Genomic DNA, 17,146 nt, shown 5'->3' with positions numbered 1-17,146 from the left:
ACACAGAAAAAGTGAGAGTTGAGAGAAGTAGTAAAATCTCATTCGGACAACAGAGTATCAGGTTGCCTGCGAAAGGCTTTTTGATGTTTCAGAGGAAAAAGTAAAAACATTTACACCACAGTGAGGAATAAATGAAAAATAGTAACGATGGTAACATACATCTCCTATTTCTTCATTTTTGTACTTCGGCTGTCCACTAAGGCAGTAAAGTTGGAAGACAGAATATGAATGAATCTGAACAAGTCGAGAGGAAGTGAGAATTTTGAGCTAGTGTAATTCAGCCCGCAAGGCAGGGCTCCTCTACCATTTATTCTTGTTGTCTTCAAGGCTTCTTGTGTAAATATTTGGGATTTTGGCAGGGTGCTTTCTCTTTGTTATTGAAGTGAAACATTTGCTGCAAGCATACTGAATGAAGTCTGCTTCGTAATTATTTGCGGTAACAACTCAGCAACGGAGACTTACGGTTGTAAGACTGCCAATTCTGTGCTAATATGATCTTCTTTTCTCCCTCTCCCGGCTGCAGCAAACACGCAGTTGGTGTAGGAAGTCTGCAAAGCAGAACAAGCAACCATATCCATCTGTGTCAACAGATTCCTGCTTCACCACTCTGCCAGCCTTTCTTCCTCAAAGCCACCGATCTGTCCCTGAGCAACCAAAAGAAATGGGTCAAAACAAGGTACATCATGCAAATGGCCTTGGTCATTATCTTGGTTTCTCCCAGCAGGACTTGAGACACAGTGATCAAGGAGACTTCACGCGCAGATCTAGCAGTGCCTCCAGCATTTCATGGTCATTTCAACGTAGCAAGTCTCTGTTCTGTTTGCCCACGGTCAACTCCTCCTCAGCCTCAGAGACTTTTAATTTCAGTGAACCATTTCAGTTGTTAAATACTGGGTCACCCGCAACCAGGTTAAAAACGTGGAGATGCAGCCCTGGGCTTAACATTGACCACTTGGAGGGTGCCCAGGAGACTGATGTAGATACGGGGATGAAGCTGTCCTTCTCAGACCTGTCTGTGGTCTCTGCATACTCTGCCCTTAATGGATTTTGCAGTGACTTGGAAGCCTCTCTTCCGCCACAGAAACAAACTGTCAGTAAGGCTAAACAGTCGATCACCAGTGGAAGGCCTGTATCAGCTGTGTGCAATACCTTTGAGTCAGTTGATGGTTCACTGCCTTCTCTTTCTGAATGGTCTTCCAGGTCATTCATGGCAGCATCTCTTTCCAAGCAGCCCAAACAGTCCTCGAGAGCAGCTCCTTGTTCTCTGGATGGTCGTGGTAGTGTTTGTCCAGCTTCACCAGCTAACGAAGAAGAATTCTACATCTGAGGTTTCTCTGTCTTACACCTTCCAGGGCAAACATGTTCTACTTGTGAATGACAGTAGTGGACCCACCTTGAGCTTGCAGAATGCTCCTTGCTGAGGAGAGGTGATGGAGTAGAGCATGCTAAATATTTGGAGAAAGCACTTGGATCCCTCAGAAATGGGTGTCCGCAAACTTTGTGGAGTAAAGCAGTCTGAGCTTGCGCCCTGTACCTTTGTATTGGAGGAGATGATCAGCACAGAGGCTTGTCCATGGCAGTGCAAGGCAGATGGTTTCTATGACTGACCCTTGGACTGGTGGTGAAGGAAATAGCAGAAGAGGCAAATAATCCAGTTTTCTTTGGAAAAAAAATGAGGAGTAGTTTGTGACGTGAAACTCCCTTAACTTTCCTGAGAAATTCCGTTAAATCAGGAAGATGGGAGGAGAAAGGGGTCTTCTTTCCCTTTCACAGGTTCCAAAGGCAGCTCTAAGCACAGCAGGTCCCAGTAGCATATCTCCAGTAGAGTCAGGCAAGATGTTTCCTGTGAGGATATACGCGGTTCTTTCTAACCTCTGACAGCTGGCAGTGCAGAGGCAGGGAGAAGCTTCACTCCTTCCCCAGGGAAGAGGAAGATCTGCTGTAGCTCTTACTTTGACAGTCCAGGATGCAAAAAGTGCCAAAAGGGAAACCTTGCAGAACATTTTCAACCCATCCCCTCAAAAAGCCCATCCTTTCCAGTTGGAAGGGAGCCCTCTGGGTTGTGTGAACCACTTATGTAGACATTGGTAACCCAAGTAAACAGTATTTGCTACTTCTAACTCAGGCAATGCAAAGCTTACCTTTTTGGAATACAAAACAAGGAAGATAACCCAGTGTTTTTATATATTGCTACACCACTAGTCCCAAATACATGGCAGCTCCCTATTTTTTAAGGGGTTGTTATATTTCTGTTAAAACTAATTAATGCAGAAACTTATTTCTCATATTTCCAGTCCAAGCGTACATCTTTCTGAGTAAAACACATTTTTTCTTAAATACCTCTCTTCAAAGGGAGAACAACTCAAATTTTACTGGCTTCTGAAGTGTTGTGTTTAAAATACACATTATTGTTAACCAGTTTTGCTCCAATTCATTTGGTATTAAAAAAACAGTAAGTAAAAAGCTGTTAATAAAACAGCTAAGTACCTTCACCAGGATTTAAGTTGTATATACAGGTTGCATCATGCATGTTCTGAAAAGTTACATTTTTGGCAGAGCAGCGGTGCTGATTTCAGCTCTGGTCTAGCCAGTGAGAAAATGACCATGTTAAAAGGTGTATGTGTAATACTGTATGTAACCTATATATAGGTACAGACACTGAAGACCTACCATGATGGCATTGTGGTGGATGGAATAAAAACACATTTGTGGAGAAAAATGTTTGCTATCTTATCAGGTAGTTTTACTCAGAAGAATTGCTCCTTTGAAAACAAAACAAAACAAAACAACAAACAAAAAAACCCCACCAAACCAAAAAACCACACACATACTTTAAATAATAGTTACAAAAGTGGAACAGCTCCCCTGGCCCATTTAAGTAAATGCACAGTTTGTACAAGCAATTCTGGAAGAAAGCCTGGGGGGAAATTGAGTACAGGTTTATGAGGGAGGATGGGGGATTCCAGTAAACCTGTACCCCCAATCCAGAAGAGGCCAGGAGGATAGTCAAGTGTCAGGATGCTACTCCTCATGGCTTTTTCCTTTTACTGTTATTTTCTCCAGACAGGGAAAGAGGCATCAGGCTGAAGTCCAAGTCTCCTCTTTGTAAGATGCTATGATACCACGTACCAGAGTTAGACCTTCTTTCTTGTACTAAACACAATTTATAAATAGGAAAATCTGTTCAAGCTCTAAGAGCACAAGAGATTATCAGCCTTCTCCTGCCCTCCAAACTGTTTAGGCTTACTGCAGTTTAGGGTAAACTGTTCTCTTAAGAAATGTCTGGGACCAGAAATAGCACCAATGGAGGATTTGTCATGGTGTGCATGTGTTTACCTGCTCTATACTCCTTCAGAGTCCATGTAGTCTTTCCTCTGACTTGTGTGTCCTTTAGTTCAAATGCCCTCTGAATACAGTGGACCTGATTTATCCGAAGTTGTGCTCCATGTTACTGTTTGTACCCTGTCAAAATACTTGTAAAACACGGTGAGGTCAGACCAGCAGTTTTTTCCATCAGCTTGCGATTCACCATACGAGCAGCAGTGCCTAAGACAGTCAGGCTCCACAGGTTTAAAATTATGATTCTTTATTTTCTGTCGTATTCATGGTAGTATGAAAATAAATTATGAAATAGTGTCGTATATTTATGAGACAGCTACTTTATCAACACTAGCCTCTTCCAGATATGACAACCAACAGAATAAATTTGCTTCAAATCTGTTAAAAATTTTAGTATTCATTATTTGGAACAGGAAAAAAAAAAAAAAAGCCTTTTCACCATATTTTAATAATATAGTTAGTATCTAATCTGAACATGAAATCAAAAACTCCTTTGAGCTGATGTGTCTGTCTGATCCTGGAATCGTGCCAACATCCAGACTCCTGACAAAAGCTGACTGGGGGTTTTAATGAAGAGGAGGCTTTGAAACATCTTTCCACCTAGGGTGTGCCTCTGCAAGGAGGCGTTCAGCACATCTGGGGACTGTCTCCTGCCGCGCCAGGAAGCCCTGGTACCGGAGGTCTACAAACAAGCACAGGATAGCTCAAGTGTCAATCATGAGGGTCATGTGTGGCATTAACCGGCAGCTCCATAAACATCTCAGCTCCAGATACTACCACGTTAATCCTGATGGGAAGAAAGCCAAATGAGCTTCCATGGACTCTGAATTTATTTTGTCTCCACTGGTTCTGTCTCCAAGTATTTCTGTTCTGTTTACTGAAACTTAACTAGAAATGAAAGTTTTAATTGTTTACATTCATTGTGCTTGTAACCAAATTTTGGAATAACTGAGTGTCCTACTGTCAGGAAAAACAGAGATGATAGTGTACAGAAAACTTCTTGTCTATAATAAAGTAATCCAGATTTTGAAGAGTGTTTCACTGAAGGTAGGCTGCATTAATTCTCTTCCCATTATTTAAGAAGGGACTGATCTCTTCAGAGAGTTGAATATGCACAAGTTTCATGGCATTTACTTATGTATTATATAGTTTTAGTTAAATTATGAACAAAAATGACTGCAGGTTTTCCTTGAATTTTCTCTCCTTCTCAACCCCCAAAATGTGTTGCTTCTGTGAAATAAAATAGAGATTAGAAGACGGTTGTGCTTAACCTTCTGTGTGTTCATTTATGAAGTATTGCAGGCTCACTGGCTATTTTGACTAGGCTTCAAATTGAATGCAGTGACACAAGCTCTCCAGCTCTTGGCAGTGCGTGTTGGTGGGATAATTACAAAATAAACATAGCAAAAATAGTTTTATGTTGGACTCAGCTTTGCTCCTGCAGACCGGGTCTTTTGATTCTCACTGTGGTGTTGTAAATCATTTGCTCCAGTAAAGCTGAATGATAAAATAGGAGCTGTGACACATATGGTAATCCTGCATGCTTAAATCCCATCTTGGTTTGTTTCATGTACATTGGTCTTCATAATAGTGCTTCCCTATTGTTTCCATCAGTGTGTGGTGTTTTCTATTATACATTTTTTTATTCCCCTCATGGGATGTCTCTGCATGTCAACATTACACTGTATATGAAAAGCTATGTAGGTTTGGCTTTGTTTAGTTTTTATGGTTTTATGGTTTAACAAAGTGGGGTTTATATATATTTATGTGGAAGTTACAGAATTGTAGAAACATCAGGACTTGGAAGAGGCCTCTGGAGGTCATCTAGTCCAAAGCTGAAAGCAGGCACAAAGCTGCTCAAACCTCAGAGCTTTGAACATTTAAATCAGGTTGTTCAGGACCTTGTCAGGTCAAGTTTGAAAATATCCGAAGATGACAATCTCACAGTGTCTCTAGGCAACCTGTGCCAGTGCTTAACCACTGTCATGGTGAAGAATTACTTCCTAATCTGCAGTCAGAATTGCCTATGTTCAAACTTGTGATCTTTCCCTCTTGTTTTTCTGTGTACCTCTGATAAACTCTGGCTCTGTCTTCTCTATAATACCCCTCTAGGTGGTGGAAGACTGCTGTTACTCCCGCAGCCTCTCCATGCACGTCATATACTCTGTCTCCCTGATCGTCTCAATGGTTCCAGCCCCTCTGAACTCTCTCCAGTTTGTCAATATCTCTCTTGTACCGGGGAGCCCAAAATTGTACGCAGCACTCTGGATGTGGTTTAAAGAGTGCTGAGTAGGTGGGAAGAATTATTTTCATCAACCCAGGGCAGAACCCCCACCACCATCATTCCTAAAGAATAAGTGTCTAGCCACAGCAGCTCTAGTTATGCAACCGTCCCATCTCTAATCATCTGGTTTTTACATCCAGAGAGTGCTGAGGTCTTTCAGGTTCATCAACCTGAGCAGCAGAATGGAACTACCCTGGTCTTGGTAAGAGTCCCATCTCACAAAGGGCTTTGGAAGCAGAGTAAAACCATGGATGCATTAACTATTGAATAGTTAATCAAATCCAGAATATTGGAACACACTGATGTTTTCAGTGGCTGGTATCAGCAAGGAGATGAGCTGTTGTGATCCTGTACAGAAGCTTTATGAGGCATGCAGTTTCGTGCCTAGGTGGCAAGCACTGCAGTGGCCTATCTTGGACACCCGAGCTGCCTTCATGAGAACGTATCAAAAGGCTGTACAAATGATTGTGTGGCTCAGAAAGGTCTGAGGTGTCATAGATGGCACTTTTGTAAATGGTTTTCCTCTCTTGAATTTGACCAGTTTCTCTAAGAGCACATTTGTCATCTGCAACATCCTGTGGCAGGGAGTTCCACTGCTACATGTGGAACTACATGTTGAACAGGAATGGTTATCTCCCAAACCTGACACCTGCTAACTCCAGCTGATAACCCCTAGGTTTGCTCTAGGGAGAGACAGTCAATAATCACTTCTTGTTCACCATTTTCAGACCACTCATGGTTTTAGAGATTTCTATAAAACATCCTTCTGTTATGTTTTCTTCTTTCAAGCTGAGAAGTCCTAATCTAGTTAGTTATTCTTCATAGGAAAGTCATTCCATGCTTTTGTTCATCCTTGTTACCTTTCTGTATGTTTTTTGTGTTCTGCTACATGCTTTTTGAGCTAGGGGGTCCATAACCACACATAGTTTTGGAGCTGTAGATGCACTGTGGGTTTACAGAATGGCTTCAAGGTGTTTTCCATTTTTTTCTCTGTTCCTCTCCTAGTGATGTGGCTTGCTGCTTTGACAGTGGCTGAGTACTGAGCTACTCTTTTCAAAGATCTTTATATAGCCCCAAGATCCAATTCCCAAGCAGTAAAAGTCAGTTCAGAGCCTACTATCATGTATGTAAAATTAGATAATTTTTTTTGATGTAATTAATTTTAAAACTAGCTACATTGAATTTCATCTGTGTTTTTATTGATCGGTTGCTGTGTATTGTGAGACTCTTCTGCAACTTCCCTAGTTGTCCATAGTTTTTACTGTCTTGGATGCTTAACAACCTCAACAAACTCCCCTCTCACAAAGGCCCCCTTTTTCCAGGTTTAAGTCATGCTGAACAATATAAGCTTGAGTACAAATCCCTGCATGACTCCACTGCCTACCTCCTTCCACTGTCAGAACTGGCTATTTATTTCTACCTTCTGTTTCCTGCCTTTTAATCAGTCCTTTATTCACATAACCTTACCTCTTAAACCATCACAGCATGGTTTCTTTAGGAGGCTTTGATGAAGGACTTTGGAAAACCGTTCTTAGCTGTACACCTATTTGTTGATGCCTTCTGAAGCCTCTAATAGATTTATGAGATGTGATTTCCTTTATAAAACCATGTTGACTCTTCTCCAAACTAACTCAAAATTATTTCTGTTCAGATAATGAATTCTCTCTCATCTGAGCGTAAGTGTCATTTGAGTACAGAGCAATCCTCCCTGTGGCATCCTTTCCCAGCTTCCAGCATAATGTAAATTGCTAAATTTACACAGAATCCAGACTTCCTGAGCCAAAAGCTGTGTTCAGATCACTGTGTGACCAACTGCTACATTGTGCTACCAAAGGATTTATCTTCTGTCAATTTGTCAATTTTCCTGTTGAATCTCTTTTCATTCCTTAGATTTCCACAGCAATTCATGGCAATGAACGGCACTGAATTCATACCCTGCATGAGAAGATAGTCACGTTTATTTGCAGCCTTCACTCAGATAATTTCAGAGTGCTTTCTGTTCCAGGAGAAGTGAATGCAGTGTGCTGGGCAATGTTACTGCAGTACTTGGGAAGGATCCTGTCACCCTGAGCCTTGGAATGAACGGGTTGAGAGAACTGGGAGGAAACATCCTGTATGTATGCATGTGGGGGAGGAATCCAACTGCTCAATGTGGAAAGCCCAGCAAGACCTTGTAAATCCTGTGATGGGAAAGTCTGCAACAGTAAATGGAAGAGGGACAGGGAGAAGGTTCGGACACTGGACCATTTGGTTGCTTGTTGGCTGTGTTTTGAACCTCTTCAAGCAGCTTTCTCCAAGACACTAGCTGATGCCCTTCACCCTAAGGACTGTTCCCATTATGGAAGAGGCTACATCAAGCCTCCTGGACCCCTCTGTCTCCAACACTGTCCCATCAGACTTTGCATCCTCCTGTTCTCCCACATGCCCTTGGGCATCCTACCAGGCATGAACCACAGCCCCTCAGGGTCATGCTCTAAAAACACCTCTCAGCTAGGCTGCAACACAGTCCTTACTTTATTTCAGATAACAACCTCCGCTACAAAATGGCATAGTTGTGCCCTAGAGTTGTAAGGATACTGCAGCCATCCAGGAGGGAAGCTGAGGCAGCTCTGTGGTATGCCTGTGACAAATGGGACAGCTCTGAAGGGTGTAGACATGAGTCAAACAGTGCTGGGCTGGCCTTGGAGCTGGATATCAGCTCAATTTTATTTACCAATTTATAGATAAGAGAGTGCTGCTTCAATCTGGCCACAGAAAGGGCATTTGGAGTCTTAGAGAGCTTCACAACTGAACAGGCACACCCTGTCAATGCTTTGACTCAGCCTTTTGCATTAAGCATGGTTCACTTTAGAATCAGTTGTCCTTTTTAATTACTTTTCTCCTGAATCTATGAGGCATAAAATGCAAAATAACTTGATAGGTGGAGGCCATTAATCCAATCCGCCCATTGTACATAAAAACTGCTGACCATTAGTACGTAATGAAATGGCAATGGAAATTGATTTAGACAAAGCTGACCAGTCAGTAAGGAGAATACTGTGTTCACGTCTCTGTGACTGCGGAATACCTGTATTTTGTGACAGAATCACAGCAATGCAGTATGCTGGTTTTTTTATTTTTGTGTACCTCGCTGGGAAGCCACCAGCCTGTAAAAGTTGCTAGTGCCATCTCGTGGTTTTCATGCACACGAGTGTCAGCGCAAGGAGCTGCCAGCCCAGGCGGGTGACACCCGCAGGTCGCTGGGCTGGGGACCCTGCAGGCCCTGGTGCGGTGCCCTCTGCACCCCGCAGCGGTGCCTGGCCTGGCCTGAGACGTGTCCCCATCCCCAGGCTCTGCCGGGTGCTTTGCAGCAAACGTCCCTGAAGAGCCCAAGGTGAACGCGGTGGCGTTTGCTTCAGAGCTCGGTAGAAAGCAAGCCTTGCTCCAGCCATCTCCGCCAACGTGCCTGCCCTCGCACCCTCTGTGCCCCGCATTTCAGTAGTAGCTGCTGACAGGGCTGTGCTGGGCTTCCACCCCACCGCTGTGCTTTATCGCCCTGCCTTCCATCACAAAGCTGGGGAGCAGAATAACCCAATGGCTTGATGACCCAAACAGCTCTGCAGGTCACTTTACTACACCGGAGCCGTGCGCAAAGAAGCGACTACAGCCCACGGGGCAACTACTCAGGGCTGCGCTCAGGACGGAGCCGAGCATCTGCTGTGAACAAGCCCTTGAGCACAACACAGTAAGCCGGCTGGCTGTCACAAATTCCACTATTTGATGAAAATTTTAGCCTTCCTGGTACGGAGATAATCTGCTAAGTATGACCCAAGTCCTGCCAAGACAATGCTGCTTGTGAGGTTAGCAGTGCCACCAGACTGCTCCTGCTCCTTAGGTGTAATGAACTCGGTGATAGGGCCTCCCAGAACAGATACAGTTTAAGAACACAACACATAATACCAATTTTATAATTCCTCCTACTTCAGTGAGTTAACAGCCACCTTTTTGCAGTAGATATTGTGCTATTGCATGGGCAGGTTTGTTTTTTTTTTTTTTTAACTGGAATGTGATTAGGAGTGGGTGTTTTCTTCACATGGTTTGCCATGACATGGCTGTGAATCCCACTTTTTCCTACTCTGTGGTTTTTTGGTCACAAGAAACCAAAGCTTTAATTAATTACTCTGTGGCTCTGCTCATAGATTTTGACTAGTTGCCAGCGTTCCCTTGTTGTGCCACGTAAAGCCACAAAAGTGCAGCCTCTGCCACAGAAGTTTCTCTCCCCAGCGCTTTGCTGCCCTGCTTTCTTTCAAGAGCTGATTGCTCTGTGATTTTCCCACAGGATGGGTGAGGGTGCTTGTTCCCACACTGCCATGTTTGTAAAGATTGTGCAGAAATTTTGAAGAAAGGAGTTTTGGTATTGCCTATGGCAGCGATAGGAACAGCCACTGCTGGGGCTGCTGCTGCCACTGACCACCTGGGTAGGAGATGTGGAAGCAATGAGGTCAGGGGAGTGACAAGCCAAAGGGCAGGAGAGGAGCAGAAAGATACGATCCAGCTGTGACCTTCCTCCCTTTTTCTAGCCCCAGATGGTGCACCAGCTCCAGGCTTGAGGGACCATGCAAGACCCTGCTCTTAAACGCGTCAGGGTGAAATAGGAGGACAGCTGAGGGGAGCTGTCAGCCCCAGGGGCTAAGGATGCTGAAGCTGTCAGGGCCTGAGTGTACAGAGTGTTTTCCAGGTTTCCAGGACAACCTTTGCTCTGAGCTGACAGGCTGATTTGCTGTTTCAACCCCTTTCTTTGCAGATGAGTTCCCTTGGATTTGTGCTGCATGTCCCTGCGCACCCTTCTCTTCCCGGTCCTTCCCTTAATCTTCCCTTTTCTTTTCTTTTCTTTCTCTTCCCATCCCGCTCATCTTTCTCCTTCACAAAACCCCAGGCCCATAAAAATCACACTCGGTACAGCATTAACCCTCCTTGGCCAACATAAGCCTGGAAGTGCTCCCGCTCTTCCCATACCCTGGTTCCCCGACACATCTCCTGTCTCATCTCTTCAGATAGGACTCAAGTCTGGGGCTGCACCTGCAGCTCTGTGATCAGAGTGAAGCAGGACAGGACCCAGGCTCCTTTCCTCCCACCCACTCGTCTCCTTAGCATCTCCTTACTAAATCAATGGGATTTGGTACTGACCTTATCTCTAGCACACTGCAGGGTGCAAAACGGCTTTCAGCATCACTGGGAATCATTCAGTGACACAGGATGCTGCTGCAGGTGTACCCTACTCTTCTCTGCGTGTGGAGGCTCACTGTCTGTTAGACATTCCAGGTCACCAGAACCTTTTCTGATGCTGCGATTTTTGGTAGATGGTCTAAAGAAAACCTAGCTGCTCCCTGGAGTGACAGCTAGCTTGCAGCCTGACACGAATGAAGAGCATAGCAAGATGGAACAGATTTTTGCCCCAGGCCTTCTCTGCTGATGTGTTAAGTTTGGCAGCATCATTTGGGGAAGAAGTGAATTAATCTTGTTGGAGTTGTGTACAAAAGAGACTGGGGGGAAAAAAAAGAGGGGGGAAGGATATGTGAATCCATGTTGACTATTTTGAAGCCATAAACAAGTGGCATCAGAAAAGAATTTGACAGCCATATGGACTTTCAGAAGTGTGAAATCTTCTGAAAATGATATGCAATCATGTAAAGACTGTCATGAAAAAAAAAGAAAACTTGAGATATGGATGGATGAGAAGTAGAGACAAGGGACTGCAATCTGTGATATGGGAGTTAAGATTCTGGGTACATGAAAAGAATGCCATCTAGAAAAAAGTATATAAATTAAATTAAATTAAGTTACATACGAGAATTCTCCCAAAGGTCACAGGAATAACAATCAGTCCTATTTCTTATTGCTGGTTCTTAGAACTAGACTCTGGGGAACTGCTGTCTCAGGGACTGAGCAACCATATTTCCATGAAAATAATCGTTGTTTTCCTGGGAAGCTTCACCGAAGATGCCACGTGCAACCTGGTACACAGGGCAAAAACTACAGGTACAAGAGCACAGGTCCTGCTGAAGGACATCAGCTGCTTCTGCTGAATTCAGTAACTAATGTGACAGTGCTGGTTTTTCTCCCCTGATGTTCACCAAGAGCTTGGGAGGTGCTGGCGTTGCCCCTGAGAGGCAAGTAGGATGACAAAAAAGCAGATTTGCAAATTTTCTACCTTCAGTGTAGCACATCTCCATGCATGCTATATGTGCATGTGGCAGGGACATCTCCGTGGGCCGCAGGGCCTGGCAGATGAAGGTGCATGATAGAAAGTCACTCACACACCAGGAAAGGAGTTAAGTGCTTCTCTGCTGTCTTGGAGAAATGGGGGCTATTGGCAAGGGCAACTCATCAGATCTGGACAAAGGCCACCACACTGCATGAGGTCTTACCTGCTAGGAGGAGAGAAGCTTGAGAAGTCTGGACTCTGTTTGAGGGACTAAGTTAAATGCTGGCACTCTGAGCCTCTTTACAACCTGAGCGTTTGATGCCCTTCCCCTTCAAGTTGTCACAGTGCACAATACTGTGAGACACAAATTGCAGCAAAACTCTATTCAGGGCTTGATTTATAAACGGCTCTGATTTGCCTCTGATTTCAGCTTCCCCTTTGCCAGCAGTCCAGGTCCAGATACTGTTTTGTACTGCTTATCACACCGTGAGAGAATGGGAAAAGCAGATGAAAGGTGAAAAACTGAAAGTGGAAAACAAACCAGCTGTGCCATCCTAAAGAAGCAGGAACAAAAGTAGGCTGAATGCTCAGAGGAGAAATGATCTGTCGTGAGCAAACACAGAATAGGGCAAAAGCTGGCTTTCATGTATCAGTAGCGACCTACGATGGAGCGAAATGGATGATGTACATGAAGTGCATCTATTGGCATAGTTTGGACATTGGATCTGGTATATCACCACAACTTTGGCTGTGAAGTTACTGTGGTCTGGAAAGAGGAAAATTATATTACCTGTACATACTGTGATGCACATTACTGCGGCTCACCAAAGCACTGGTGTCTCGACCCAAAGAAATGCAAAGATGACCAATATAAGGGTCTGAAAGATCTTATCTGATCTATTATTAGAACACTTCTGTGATTTTGGAAGCCCTGTATAATGTGTTTATTTAGCTCAGCAGACGTCAGTGTGAAAGTTAGTAATGACCATTTCTTCCCTCTTCAAACTGACACTGCTCCTTCTCCTTCAGTAACAGATATTCCCTGAGCCACAGAGAAAGCGAAATGCCCCTCTGTGATGTGGTGTATAACCAGACACTCACATGGCAGCTCCAGGATGCAGATCTCAAAGAAGCAGTTAAAAATTTCTTACATGGTTGGCTCATTACTACAGCCACAGCAGTCTGAAAAGGGCTTGTGTGCCCAGCAGCTTCTCTCGGCTACATCCATTAACAGATAACCTGCCTCCCTGCAGACTTCACTAGTCTTACACAAAGTGGACAGTCTCAGCAGGAGAACTTCAGAGCAGCTTGACGCAGCTGCCCGGGGAAGGTGGTGGGAGGCAGGGAAGGAGGAGCTCCTGGGAGATCCAGGCTTTATGACTTCACAACAGATCAGAAAGGGGAGGATGTACATCTGTGTCCCTCAGAGTCAAGCTATGGTGTCCCATCACTGAGATATCACAAGAGGCCAAACTTTGAAGCACCTGAAGGGAGGTGAGAAAGATCCCAGCCTTGTTCTGCCATTGCATAGGATCAGTGTTGAGGAGACATGAATCCTGCTGAGCACTCAGAGAGCAGCTGCAACACAGGGGGATGGACAGGTTGTTCCACACCGAGCACCAGTAACAAGGTTTCTGGGGGGAATAGCTGCACCTTTTTTTGACCTTCAAGCCATTTCGTATCTCACCCATAATGCTTAAAGGCATTTTCTGCTTTTCTCCGGTGTGGTTTGTATCTCAGCAGTGCACATGCCACAGAATTGCTTACCTCTGTTTTGCTCTGCACCCAGAATGAAGAAAACACACGATCTGGGACATACACAGTCCTGTAGTCTGATATTTTGGGTTCAGATGTGTCTTAAGTTTTTCCAGATATGAATCATAGAATCACAGAATTGAATCATTAGGTTGGAATAGACCTCTGAGGTCATCAAGTCCAACCGTCAACCCAACACCACCATGACCATGAAACCATGTCCCAAAGTGCCACATCTACACGTTTTTTGAACATCTCCAGGGACGGTGACTCCACCACATCCCTGGGCAGCCTGTTCCTGTGACTTCTAAGTACACCTTTTCTCTCTTTCCTCTTGCCTTTCCATAGGCCATCACAACACCCAACAATCTTTTGTTGCTTGGTGACATCAGCACAGTCACCAGTAAATTTAATGTCCTATGATCTCCTTCCAGCACTGAGGGTGGAACTTGAAGTTAGTCCTAAGAGGGCCCAGCAAGAAAGTGTCACTGATGAGAATGTCATGAACTGTATAGAGAAACATAAGGCTCTTTTGCTGTTTAAAAAGGAAACTCCTGAGAATACTTTTAAGACACCATGATCTGTATTTTCAGACTGTGGAGTGACAGGCCTAAAGAAAAGCGTATCAAGACCCTCCTTATTTCTTTATTTAATGAGGTATGGGGTTTAACTGAGGAATTTAAATGATTGACTGATAAGTATTTGGAATTCTTGAGGGTCATAAAGATCAAGGCAAATGGATCAATCCAAAATAATTAATTTTGACACTGTGACAACTGCTAGCTCTTTTTTTTCCCTAAACAAACTATGAATATTATTTCTCTTCTTGAAATACTGAAGTAGGAGAGTCTAGTTTTCCAAGGAACTGGTATATTAAATGTCGCTATGTTTGACACGAGCACTTACAGACAGATGTAGCTACTCTATCTCTAAAAGAAAGAAAACAAGGAAAACCAGCAATTTCTTAATTTCATGATTCGCTCATTCATCAGCAGGTCCTTTGACACTTTTTCTTAATTAATAGAGTTGTTATGAGACAAAGCAGCAAGAGAGACACATTAAGCAAGGAGAAAAACATCCACTGAGAAATAAATGTTTTATATTTAATTACAACAGTCATGCAGTGAGCGTATGTGCTACGCCATGTCTCAAGCAGAATCACCTCATCGTTGTGTCCTTGAAGAAGTGACCTTCAGAAAGAGCAATTAGCTTTTTAACGCTTTTTCTTTTCTATTACTAGTAATGTTTCTGGTAAAACAAGATAGTTCAACAGTTTAATTTTGTCTTCTTCCAGAACACAGATTTGCCATTTCAAACATAGGCAATATAACTGTGCTGAGGGTCCCAGCTTGAAAGGCATCTCAAGACAAAAGTGCTCAGAGAACAACTCCAGATGAAACACCAGCAGCCATCCTATAGTTAATGGCACATGCTTTCTGCATGGCTTCACACAAGACCCTCAGTCACGTGGTTCCTCTACCTCCCCAGAGAAAATTTGGGAGTAACATTGTGGAACCAAACCGAGGTCTAATGTAGAGCTGCTTACTAGAGAGAAACCTAAACAAAACAGTATTATTTTGTTATATGTGTATTCCAGCAGACTTCACTTTAAAGGAGGAGAAGGCAGTGCGTGTTTTCTGTAAGAGCTGAGCCCACATTTGAGCCCTGAAAGCTCAGCTTGGAGCCAGCTCTCTTCCCCTGCCAGACTCCAGCTGTGTCGGAAAGAGCTCATGGCTGGATATGAAGCAGGCTGCATGCTGATATGAAAGAGGGCAGCTTCCCAAAATCACTGCTACTCTGGGTATTATTTTTACTTACTTGATCTCCAAGAACCGCTGTGACTCAGGGACAATGCTGCAGGGTTAAGGGGGGGGGGGGGCGGGGGGGCGGGGGGGCGGCGGGGCGGAAGAAAGGGTATGGCAAGCAAACAGACTTCATGCTGGAAACCAGCACTTGTTGACATGAGCACCTGCTTGCCTACTTCTATGGCTTGAGCTGGTTTTGCCTCTCCTGTTTGGGGTCATCTGAACAAAGATAAACCCCAGGCAGTGAATCACACTGTGCTCAGAGGATCAGAAGTGCCCTGGTCACCACAGTATCTGAAGAACTAGCACTTAGCTCCTTGGTGAATTTGCCTAATGTTGGCCACTTCAGGATCAGCAAGTTACTTTTCAGGATCCCATTTCTGGGAGATTCTTCTTCCCTGACCTTTGTTCTGCTGCTTCCTCCCTTTCTCCATCTGTAGGAACATCTGCAACAATATAGAAAAAAATTCAATTTTAAAGTTATTTCCCTGAGCCATAAGGGTGATCCTATCAGCCTGCCTTGATATGATCCAGAAATCTTGAACAACCATCGCCAATGAAGCAACATGACAGAAGCAATGGTCTAGCTGGGATAAGGGTCTGTGAAAAGCCTGCAGAGAGCAAGGCAACAGGGTTCTGTTTTGTCCAGGACCTACCCTTCTGAGAAAAGTTTTATATTAATATATTAGCTCCCTATCAAGTGCTGGTCTAGCCATTGCCACTATCTTGAAGATCAAGAGCCAGAGCTGCTAACATCCAGCATTAACACTGGATAGGTTTTATTTTGGCTCTGTAACAAGCTTTTCTTGATACCTCATGTACCCAGTTTTCTCTGTTGCCTTAGCAGATGGTAGACCAACCTTAGGAAAGCTGAGCACCATCATCTCCTGACACCAGTGGGTAGGAGGGTGCAACTGCAAATTACCGTTTGTTCCTGTGGAAATGAAATCCATAAATCATCCTCAGCTCTAACACTGCATTGCACCTTTATCCTTGCATGCTCTTTCATATCCAGGAAGAGACAAATGCAGCTGCCATGGTTAAGACCTGTGTGTTAGAGCCCAAGAGAGCTGCCCAAGGCCCCGGGTTGTGATGGGAGTTGAAGGGAGGGAGCTGGGGAACAGCCATTAGACGGTGCTAGGCCATTGCAGGGAAGGGGAAACTGGTGGCACGGGGCCAGCTACTGGCAGGGGAATCAGGTTGATGATTTCCTCAGTTCTTCCTGGAAGAGTAAAGAAATCTTCTTTGTCTCCTAATGAGAAAAGTCCCTGGCTTATTCTTAGCAGCTATCTCTCTCCCAAGCACAATGGAGAGAGACAGGAGCCTTCTTTCCAGGGGACTGATGATACCCTCAGATACTCCATTGAGAGAGAAAGGACACTCTAGCCTCAGCTGCTGCTTCTCCTTGTTCAGGAACCGAATACCAGGTCCAGGTTTGAGTTGGTAGAGACCCACTCAGGCCTGTGAAGGATGTGTGCTAGCACAGTTGCCTTGCTGGAAAAAGAAAAAAATAGAACTGCTGTAAATGCATAAATTTTTGTAGAAAACTGTCAGCAGGAAAACAATGGTGTATGACTGGGGGCAACATGCTCATGAAGAGTGTGATGGTTCATTTCTCAGCTACACCAGCCAGGCCACATTAAATTGGATACCAGCAGGAGGTGCAACCCATCCACCCTGCTGTAAATCAACCCCTTAATTCTCTCTTCTGCACTGACTTTGACTAGCTTCAATTACCAGAGGGAAATTTCCCCCTGCTCTTATCCTTACAGCTGTAAA

General features: G+C 44.2%; 1 protein-coding gene across 1 annotated transcript in view; it reads left to right on the top strand.

The window, feature by feature from the left end:
* Positions 1 to 1,327, top strand: part of FAM124A (family with sequence similarity 124 member A) — a 42,444-nt gene extending 41,117 nt beyond the window's left edge. The window contains exon 4 of the mRNA XM_086481931.1: positions 524 to 1,327. Coding sequence (XP_086338057.1) covers positions 524 to 1,327 — 804 coding nt within the window. The remainder of the gene's footprint in view (positions 1 to 523) is intronic.
* The last annotated feature ends 15,819 nt before the right edge of the window (positions 1,328 to 17,146 follow it).

The sequence above is a fragment of the Leptosomus discolor genome, chromosome 1, assembly GCF_034619465.1.
Source record: "Leptosomus discolor isolate bLepDis1 chromosome 1, bLepDis1.hap2, whole genome shotgun sequence".
Taxonomy (NCBI): domain Eukaryota; kingdom Metazoa; phylum Chordata; class Aves; order Leptosomiformes; family Leptosomidae; genus Leptosomus; species Leptosomus discolor.
The sequence above is the reverse complement of the archived record's forward strand: the minus strand, read 5'-3'. Positions and strand labels throughout refer to the sequence as shown.